Genomic DNA, 11,296 nt, shown 5'->3' on the forward strand with positions numbered 1-11,296 from the left:
GCATTTAAGAAAGTGGGTTTAGTTGGTTTTGGGTTTGCTTTGGTTTTTTTTTTGTTTTTTTTTTTTTGTTTGTTTGTTTTGTTTTGTTTTTTTTTTAAAAAAAGATCAAAACCAGATTTTTAAGGCCTGTTTCTTTACCTAGTACCAGAGGACTATAGTACACCAGTTGTGATTTTTTTCCTTCCAGCTGTGATGGGGTCCAGTCTCTCATAACAAGAGCACATTCTCATTTGATTAACAGATGATCTCAAGTCATCTGGGTTGGCCATGAATTAGAACTGAGGACTTTTCTAGCATCCAGTTTGCAAGTGTTTATTCCCACCCTGATGCTGCATTGATAGCTGTGACTTCAGCTGCTCCTACTTGCTCTGCTTCCCCCTGTCCTCGGTGACCAGGGACAACCAGAAGAAAACTTTCTCTGTCATTGACTAGGTCTGCATTGACTGGGTCCAAGATGAGACCTTGTTCTGCCATATATCGAGCCAGCCAACTCTCATACAACCACCACAAGAATAAAGAAATGTGACACAGTACCCGGCCTTGCAGCAAGGCTTACTTGTCACAGTCACTGCTGTGACACCTGCTCACACAATGTTAGATTACTTATTTCCCATTAGCTTGGAACTTCGGCAGAGTTTGCTCCTGTTTCCATGCACGCACTCTAACTCCCAAGTAGCCCTGACAGGCAGGTTCCTGTGCCAGGATGTGTGGAAGGAACCTAAAAGGTTTCAATCATGCATCACTAGCCATCATCACGCATAGCCTTATCTCCTATTCCATTCACCACGATAGTGGCAGTACACATGGTCCTGAGTGCTCTGAGCTCCTCCAAAGCTGTTGCATTGTGTCCCCATTCCCACTGCAGATCTTCATCACTGTACCACAGCTGCATTGTGATCTGAAGCAGGGAGGGTCAGGAATGAATAAAGACATCAGAGGAAATGTGCACGCACTTCTATTCATTTCCAGGTTGCACCCTGTCCTAGATGCGATGCTGGCTGGTGATCGTGTAGTCATGGAAATCACACATGTAGGTTCCTGAAGTATGACCGTACCACTGCACTGTTAATTTTTAAATTCAATATTTAAAGCAGAAAAGTCCTATAAATGGGTTGCCACTTTACTGACAGTGAAGACGCTACATAGTTACACCAATTACTATTAAATTCATTAGTTCGCTACCTACCTTTTCTGCTGCTGTACATTGTAGGGCTCAGGCAAGCGATGAGGCTGGTGCCTGGGCCCTGCCTGGAGTTAAAGCTAACTGAACAGGACATGTTAACCCTACCCATGCAAACATGAACAGAAAGTGAGAAACTATTGAGACATAACAAAGCGAGAAGCTAATAAGCTTTATAGGTAGCGCAGTGAAGAATGGCTGGATTTCACAAACAGTTGAGAGAGAGTTATGTGATCAATGTTCAAACTTCACAGATAGTTGAAGGGGAGCACTGGGGACCTTCTGGTGAGTACAGTCACACAAGGTCAACAGTGTCCGGGCACCTGTAGCAGAAATTCTGTGCAAGGCCACAAGTACATCAGCAATGATATCAGAAATATTGAACTGGCAAAGAGATATAGCAACGCTGGGACCAGTGGGGAGAAAGAAATTGGGGCTGGTTGTTGTTTGGAAAGAGGCAGAAGCAGGAAAGAGTTAACCAGAGAGGTGAAAAGGAACATCAAAAAGTAAAAAAGGAAAAAGGAAAGAAATAGAAAATGTGATGAAAAGTTATGCAAGTCCTGTGAACAGTGCTGCCTGAGGGGTAGCTGCTGGGTAGTCCCGCATTTGATCAGCACAGCCTGGGTCAGGACAGCAAACCAAACTTGTAAACATACAATGTATATATCACACTTGCTTCTGCAATCAGGAGGAAGGGGGTGGGGGAGAGATGCTTCCCCTGGCCTAACAGGAGAACATCTGGATGGGACAGATTGAACATCCTGGTATCACTCTGTTGGTGTCTGTTCCAGAGCTGATCCCATTGCTATCTTCCCAGCCAGTTCCTAATATCTTCCAGAGTATAAATCCATACAGTAGAAGAGTGATTACAATGCATGTCAGATTGCCAAGTAGAGTATTTTCTACCATTGACACAACAGAGCTCATGAACCCTATCCTTTTCCTCTAAGCTCCCTGTCCTCGATCTCAGTCATGTTGATTTGACATAAGGAAAAGACAGGCTTACAAATATCTGCTAATCACTCCCTTTGTTCTACTATTTTCACTTCCAAACAAAAATGTGTCAGATTTCTTATGACATCCTTGACACATTTCTTCATTCCTAAGCAAAAATGTTCACATCAAAATTCAGGGGAACATGAACAAAACCATCAAATCAAACCAAGGCACAGTTCAGAATCCATAGGCCATCAGTTCCCTACCAACAGCATTCACCATCCCGGCCAAACACCTGGACTCAGTAAATTTCCAACATCCCAGGAGTGATGGCAAGGACTGCTTCGCAGGAAGGATCCTGGCAGCAGGCACAGGAGGTTCAGAGACCTGGATAACCCATCAGATTACATCTAGAATGCTGATTTTTTATATTTTCCATTAGTGCCCATGTGAAAATAATATTTTTCCCTTACAAAGTAGTGCAGCACTACACCTACTGCCTAACTGCAAGGGAATCTTTCCTTGTATTTACAGATTCATTGGAGCTCCTGAACAACCCAAGCTCTCCTGATGCATAGGAATGGGTGAGCTTCTGTAGGAGGTAGGAGACACAATTCACTTACATGGAAAATGTTATTTCAGAAGTTGTTACACTATTATTTTCTCAGGATTGCTCTGTCTAAACATGATTATTTTTTTTCTCCTGCAGGCATCTCTTCTCGAGATTAAACAAGCTCTGCTTTCTTGCAGTCTCTTCACAGGGCATATGCTCCTGCCTCCAGCCACCTTGGTAACTCTCCACTGAACTCGCTCCAGTTGATCAACATCTGTCTTGTATGGGGGTATCCAGAACTGCATGCAAAGTTCTAGATGTGGCCTGATTAGTACCAAGTAAAGGGAAATAACAGCTTCCTTTGGTCTACTAGCTAGTCTGCTGTCAATACAGTCCAGTGTTTTGTTAGCCTTCATCACTGTCGGCATATAGAGTTTAACCCACTGTCTACCAAGACACTTATGAAGTTATTAAACAGACCGTGTTCCTGGACAGACCCTTGAGGAACTCTACATATCACAGGGATTGAGGCAGAGCATAAACAATTAGACACTACCCTTTGAGTCCAATGATCCATCCAGTTTTCTACTCATCTAGTAGTCCATCCATCTACTCTATAATAACCCTGCTTGAATATGAGGATGTTGTGGGAGACTGTGCTGAAAACCACGCTAAAGTCAGAGCAGATGACATCCCCTGCTCTCCTTAACCACAAATCCAGACAATCCAGTCATGTCATCATAGAATGCAATCAGGGTGGTCAAGAGTTAAAATCCATGCTACTCCAAATCACCTTTTTGCAAGAGAACTTGGTATAAGCATACCAGGTATAAGCATTCACATTCTCTGTGAACCTCTTTACCACCAACATTAAGCTATCAGAAAATCTTTACTCATACATTTTCTCTGAAGTAGTATAAATCTGCTAGCAAACCGGAATATTTTTGACACATGAAATCACATGATTAACACTTCTGTAGGAGCACTACTAATAAAATTATTACTGAGAAAAATAGATAAAATATTTCTGTAAGTCAGGTTCATGGGCAATGACATGTGTTTCTGCTTCGTGCTGTTTAAAGCTGCAGCTAGTATTTTTTAAGACTTTTAGCCGTATTCCATCCAATTTTAATTAAACATTTTCTTAATTAAGATTAACACCTTAATTCCTGGTACAAAATTAATGTCAATATGAACTTGTTGAGATCACAGAAACCATGAATGTGCTCCCAAGTAGTATTTTTCTGCAAAAATTTCATAAAGTTCTGTATATATTCATATACATGTATAGATAGATATAAATTGTATTCATAAAAATACAATATATATATACATAAATAAAAAGTTTCAGAAAGACATATTTCTTTTTCTAGAGCACCATAAAATCCCCAAAGAATAGTCTAATAATGTAGTCAAATAACATTGCTATTCATTGTATTTTTACAGTATTGGGAAGGCCTAGTGCATCCAATTGAAACTGAGATTTGTCCTTGAAGTACAAAAGGAAAAAGTAAAACTAGGTACTTGTTAAATATTTTATATTCTGTGAAGTTTATTCTTAATAGCCCCTTGCAGTACATTGAGTAACCACAAACTTATAATACGGAAGATCTTTTACAATTTCTTCATAAAAAAATTATTCCAAGAGTAGAGCCAAACATAAGACTCACTTTTAGAAGAGACTTGTTAATAACGTAAAGATCTTCAGAAATGACTTTGTTTGTAAACATAATCATGAATATGTACTACAAAAACTGAATTCACGTTTATTGGGTTTACAGTTAAGGTGATAGTGTGAATATTGACATCTTAAAAATACACAGCTAAAAGAGAAATGATTCAGAAATTTTATATGAAAAGGAAGTGATTTCCAAAGTTTCTGGAAAGCCTTAACCCCCCTATACCTCAGATTTAATGTTGACATTATAAAGGCTATAGGTCCTCAGCCTCAGGCCGCCCGGTACAACCAGTTTTCTTCTATTACCAGGGTAGGTAAGACTCAAGACTTGGTTTCAGCTTCCTATTGATTTCAGTAGGAGGTAAAGAATATCAAGGAGAGACTGGAGTCTGAACTTTATTCTTGACATATAAGAAAGTGAGGAAAGAGATAAAAAAAAAAGCCTAGTATTGACTTGAGCTACACAATGAAAAGGACAAGTAACAAATTCCCAATAGAATTCCAGGATAAAGTGAAAAAAAAAGCCAAACCCAACTATACCATCCAATTTAATATAATTAGGGAAAAGCACCATTTTTGATCCCTTAAGCACCTTAGAAGCCAAGGTGCCTCCATAGATATGCTTTATTAAATGGTAGAACTACCAAAAATGAAACCATTACATTGTTTTTTTCCTTGAGATATAGAGCACATTTCCCAGAATTACAGCAATTCCTCAGGCTGTCCTTTTATTCCCGAAATGGGTGAAAAATCTATCCTTTTTATCCCTGTGGAATGTTTGAAGTTAAAATTTATTTGCCTAGATTTATCTTCTAATTTATTAGCTCGAATTTATTTTAGGTTATTTTGCAATCTGCAGATTGATAACTTAGTTACAGGTAAGGAACCTTAATTAACTCATTTTCTGGTGCAAAAGCCACGGTGTCCTTGTTTATATGAAGAGATTTTCACTAGTGCTGCTATCCTGATTGCCGATCACCACTGACTGAATTAGTACTATTTCCGTCTGGACACGAGGCCACAATTTTTTGATACATGCTTGAAGACAACACACAGCTTTATAGTTAAATGACAGATACCTCCATATTAGGTAATGCAAAAATGTTGGAAGTCACCCTTATACACACATACACTAGGAATGGAGAAATTTATGCCTGACTTAAAAAACAAGCAAACATAAACCCCAGGTCTATAGTGATAGCATAATTTAACTACGCCTAGCTACTTTGCAGGGAAGAATTTCTAAAAAACAGCAAACAGATAAATCAAAGACATCAGAAAAGAGGGACAAAATGATAATATAATATTACTGTACCGGTAAGAATATATGAATGTAATAACCACAATCAAGAAAATATCAAACATTAATGTACCAAGAGACTGAGAACTTCGGTGATAAGATTGCCCTTCTGTTCCTTAATCATGAACAGCTCTGCTGTAATCTTCTATCTTTGGTCTGGACACAGATAAGAATAACAAACTTCTAGCACAACATTATACTTGACTGAACTACATATTTCCAGCAACATTATTTTGGTTTCTGAATTTCGGGGTTTATATCCCATATGTTACAGGAAAAAAACAGACCAGATGTTCATGAAATTTAACATGTCAACAAACTTAACTGAAGCAAGGGCAACTAAGATGATTAAGGGAGTGGAGCATCTCCCTTATGAGGAAAGACTGAGGGAGCTGGGTCTCTTTAGTTTGGAGAAGAGGAGACTGAGGGGTGATCTTATTAGCGTTTATAAATATATAAAGGGGGAATGTCATGAGGATGGAGCCAGGCTCTTCTCAGTGGCGACCAGTGATAGGACAAGGGGTAATGGATTCAAGCTGGAACACAAGAGGTTCCACTTAAATTTGAGAAGAAACTTCTTCTCAGTGAGGGTGACAGAGCACTGGAACAGGCTGCCCAGGGAGGTTGTGGAGTCTCCTTCTCTGGAGACATTCAAAACTCGCCTGGACACCTTCCTGTGCAACCTCGTCTAGGTGTTCCTGCTCCGACAGGGGGATTGGACTAGATGATCTTTTGAGGTCCCTTCCAATCCCTAGCATACTGTGATACTGTGATACTGTGAAGCGATAGAAATACTCGGACTTCTGGACTTCAGCATTGACTGGCTAAAACAAGAGTGTCGAGTATTATAAGAACCACCTTAACTTCAACCTTTGCACTACTTTTCAGAAAAAACATTTGACGAGGAGGGCTCCCTCCCAACAACAACTAATGAAGAGTATCAGTTGCTGTAAATGAGTATTTCCACCGTAGCTCAGCAAAATACTTCTTACACTCTTTTTACCCAACAAAAAATGAGAGAGATGTGAAAAAGGCAATAGGAAAATATTTTGTGCCAAAATGGTATAGACATCGGAAGTTTACCTGGGGAAAGGTGGATTTGACTTTTGGATTTAAGCCGCTTTTCTCAAAATACAATCAAACCCACCACTGAAATCAGTACTAGAAGTTGTTTCTCCACTTCTCCATTTAAAATGAAGACAAACTGAACTGAATTGAATGGAATGGAATCGAATCCAAGCCTTTGGTAAGAAATCTGGACTCAAAATGAAAGTTGTCATTTAACATGCCATCACTTATGTGCCACACTGTTAGATTGGACCCTGTGTTATGAAAGAAATAAGATTATTTCTAAGTTTCCTTTGCCTCAGGAAAAAAAAAAAAAGTGAAACGAGCCTTCAGAGCTCCTCATCTCACTCCTGATTCAAACATCAGGACTTCCATTGACTTCGCCAAAACCAGAATTTTACACTACACCAGTAAAGGGAGACCTTTTGCAAGATCCGTGATGTGATGTTACAGTCATATAAGTGTGGAAAAAACACATGACAAATATGCAACAGCAGTTTATGACATCTGTCTCCTTCCTACCTCAGTTTATGTCATTGATAACAGTTACAGTTATCAGGGAATCCCTTCCCTGCAGTAATCTTCTCCTACAGCCCTCTGAATGGCATTCACACACTTGTTCCGTCTGACTCTAATGGCACACAACACCACAAGTGAGAAAGAGTCGCGGAGTCTCTGTCTAGTACTTGTCACTTGTAAGTGTATGACAAAGCACATAAAAAGAAAGTATGGTTTGTAATGTATGGTTTCCTAATAATCAATTTAAAGAAGAGCATGAAAGGTAAGCAGAACAAGTGAAGAGGATTTTCAAAAATTTTCCCCATTTTTATAGTACTATTCTCTCTGAATATACTGGGAAATTTCTCCCTGAGCTCATAGGCAGCAGATGTCAGTCAGTATTGAAATCGAAATAGAACACTCCATCTTTATCTGGTGATAATTTTTTTTGGCAATTCTTTAATATCCAAAATTACAATTCCATAGCAAGGTAGTTTTCGAAGTACTTAGTTAAAGTGCAAGGAAACAGAATGGGGACAGGCAGATTGCTGTTTCTAGATCCACAGAAAGCAGCTTGAACAGAAGCTTTTCAGAGATGAGCTTTTGCAGCTAATATACGTTGAGGGATCTTTTCATGCACAGACTATACGCGGTGATTCTTTTCCTTGCTTTAAATCACAAAAGGAAACCACGAGCAAACAACGGCTTTAAAAAGTGAAACAAAAGATAATTCAACTTTATATACAGCGTCTCTCTGCCTCTCCCTCTCTCTCTCTCTGTATATATGTGTATATACACAAAGAAAAGACCTTTAGAACAACACTTAATGATAATTACCCAAATTTGTTACCTAAAATGAGAAAAATTCTTTTGTTCCTTTACCTTCAAGTATGTGAAAACTTGGTCCCTAAAAGTTATCGCCTTTCTCCTAATTCTTTGCAACCTAACCATCAGATAGATGCATTTGTCACTGCAATATATGTAATAAGTATTACACATTGATTTCAATAATGATTCCACAAAATTTGGTTTCCAGCATCTCTCTGCAATCTATAACATGCTACAAAACGCATGTTGTTGCTTAAACTACACCGTTCAAGCGGTCTGTCATTATTGTATTATCCTAAGTATTTTTAATCTATCTTTCAAAGAGCACAGGAGTACTGACTGTAAGCCACTGTAAGCCTTTACCACATTTTAAAGGAAAAGTTAAAGATCGAAAGTAGAGCATAAATACACAAAGCTTTGGTACTCCACTTCCATTTCAGCGCTCTGTACTGACCTCTACTGGTTCATCCATTGTAGCTTTCATAAATACTAAATAGACTACTTTTATTGAACTTTTGCCCTCTCTTGTTCAAATTCAGGGATAAAGTAAACTGTATCCCACCCTGCCAACTCCTCCCTCACTGAAGGTTAAAAAGTGATCAAGCTTCCAACTATTGGGGCCAGTTTACCTGTAGTGGGCGAGATGCTATGAAAAATCATCGGTTAAAAGAACCCTAACAGTACATACACGGCTGTAGAAGACTCCAGCTTAACACTTTGGGTGTATTTTCTATGACAGAATAACTTATCACTTTTATTTTATTCAACTGCTGCCTCATGTTTGCATCATTAGCTGTGTGCTATATAAAATCTGGTTTTGTATTGTACCATACCCAGTATCTGACCCATGATGAGGACCAAAAGTATTACTGCAACACAAATACCAAAGCTGTGACTACAATCATCCCCATTTGACAGACTTCTGCTTCAGAGAACAGGCCTGTCTCTAGAAGCTTCCTCAGAAGAAATATTTGCTCTAATTGCAACAGAGCTGGCAGCTTATCTGCCACATGCCGGTGGGTCAAAGTACAGTAGCAAGTTTGACATCATAAAAGTATCATTGTAAATACTTTGACAAACTAAAGTCATTACCCTGTCTTACTTGGAGCAGCGACACGCTCATCACATCTTTTATTTCACTAAATGAAGTTCAACCCATCCACGTTGTAACTGATCACAAGAAAAAACAAATCTCTAGTTCTTTGTGTGCCTTACAGTAAAGAGCAACTCTGGTTACTCATAAGTAAATGAGCAAACTTTTCCATTCTCATTTACCAAAGAACACTTTCACTGTCAGCAGTACTCAAAACTTTCCAATTTTAAAGGCCTATTTTTAGAATTCTTTGTTATGTAAGTCTTTAAGTATGAATAACAAGGTTTATATATCGTGAGAACTTCATTTCCTCTCACTGTTCTATCAGTGACTCCAAACAATTTATTTTTTTTTTGGTTACTCACCTGTACTGGTTAGAAAATAATAACAATTGTTGACCACAAAAACAATGAAGTTTTGTTGTTCTGTTGGTATACATAGTAAGGCAGATCACATATTGTTAATTCAATTTCAGAACAGCAAGATGCCTATTATTCATGAAGCTATTTTGTGTAATAATGCATTTTTCTTTCATTTTTCATAAAACACTCTGTAGATCATGAATATGAATAAATCACCCAGATCACTCAGCATGAATCTATGATAATTTTGTACGGTATGAATAAATAGCTGAACTACATCTGTGTGGGTACTTTAAAAAAAAATCATCTCCCCCTGACTTTTTGAACACTTTCTTCTGATGCCCCCGAACCTTGCATCACTACATCTTAATGCTGTCCATGCTTAGAACCATGAGCAACACACTCAAGAAGCCCTGAAGAGCCGCTAGCAAGCAGGGCTTTCCCCCACGGTGGCAGAAAGCTGATGGGTCCCCCCCGCCGCCCGCGGCCGCGTTTCCCCGGCGCTGACCAGCAGAGGGAGGAGAGGGGGTGTCCGCGCAGCCCCGCATCCCCCAGGGTACCACAGCCCCCTTTGCACTGCCTCCAAGCACAACTACAAGCGGCGGCCCCAGTTTTAACGCTTGTGATGAAACCCCACACATGATCTTACTCCGAAAATGCACTGATACTTGTTTGAGGCTTTTTTTCTTTCCTTCTTACCTTTACCTAGTGATGGAGTACGGGTGTCCAGAAGGTCTCTGTTGCCTGGTCTTGCTGGGTTTGCCACTGCTCCGATTCTCGCACTGCTGCTTCTAGGACTTGGATGAACAACTGGATCTGATCTGCTTATTCTGTTCTGTGTTAGAAAGAACACATTATGATGTTCTGTCACTAGAACTGGGCCTTTGCTCAACACATTAGAGCAAGTGCATAACCGTTCTGAGATTTGCAAATCAGCATCTGTTTCCGTAAGTGGGAAATAGAACATCTTATTAAGACTTCCTATAACTTACGAAGGAGTGAAAGACACTGATTTTCACTGAACAAGGTGTTGACTGGCTCACCGTGAAACCATCTTCTTTCCAAGAGGCATTTTAAAGCAGCACTTTTGGTCAGCTCTGTGCAAAATATTCCACAACAGCCCCAATAACTTTTTTCCTTACCTCTGGTATCCCAGTGAGGTCACATTCTGTTAAAAACATCCTGTCAAGCTTGGTACAAAAGGGCTCCAAAGAATCAGAATGCAGAAGCTATGCAACTTGCTGACTAACTTTGCTCTGTGTTATTTACCAACCACACAAAGAAAATGCTGTCTATTCAAAACACAGTTCAAAACTCTCTTCACAGAAAGTGAGTGAACAAACAGTCCCATGTCCGATGCTGTAGTCACATCTCCCATGAGGCCCGGTGATAGCTCTGGGGCATGGGACGGAGTGACACCACCAACAGTCACTACAAGGCACTTTTGTAAACAAGTTGTGTGTGTGTACAGAGGAGGAGGAGGAGGAGGAGGCGGGTGTTACTTTGTCTTAACATTAAGCTATATTTGCTTTATCATTTCAGAACTTCAGTCTTGCTTAGTCGACTGGGTGCATTTGCTCTAGTACTTGCATGATATTTTCCTTGCTGTAACCTTTGTTTTCTTCCACAAGGGATCTGAAAGGAACAGCTGGAACTAGTGCAGGATCTAGATTTGGATCCCTGGAGCCAAGTTAAGTGGCAGCAACTAATTCAGAGTCTTCCAGCCCATCACAGAAACCAGCAAAAAAACTCAATGGCTTACCCTACTTTACACCCAGCGATATTCAAAACACATGTTGA

General features: G+C 39.6%; 1 protein-coding gene across 1 annotated transcript in view; it reads right to left on the minus strand.

The window, feature by feature from the left end:
• Positions 1–10,677, minus strand: part of ST18 (ST18 C2H2C-type zinc finger transcription factor) — a gene marked incomplete at both ends in the record, with an annotated part of 157,513 nt that extends 146,836 nt beyond the window's left edge. The window contains 2 exons of the mRNA XM_082499226.1: positions 10,196–10,331; positions 10,639–10,677. Of these exons, the coding sequence (XP_082355352.1) occupies positions 10,196–10,331; positions 10,639–10,677 (175 nt within the window). The remainder of the gene's footprint in view (positions 1–10,195; positions 10,332–10,638) is intronic.
• Positions 10,678–11,296: the final 619 nt, after the last annotated feature.

The sequence above is a fragment of the Vanellus vanellus genome (assembly GCF_965231255.1).
Source record: "Vanellus vanellus genome assembly, chromosome: 2".
In the NCBI taxonomy this organism is placed as follows: domain Eukaryota; kingdom Metazoa; phylum Chordata; class Aves; order Charadriiformes; family Charadriidae; genus Vanellus; species Vanellus vanellus.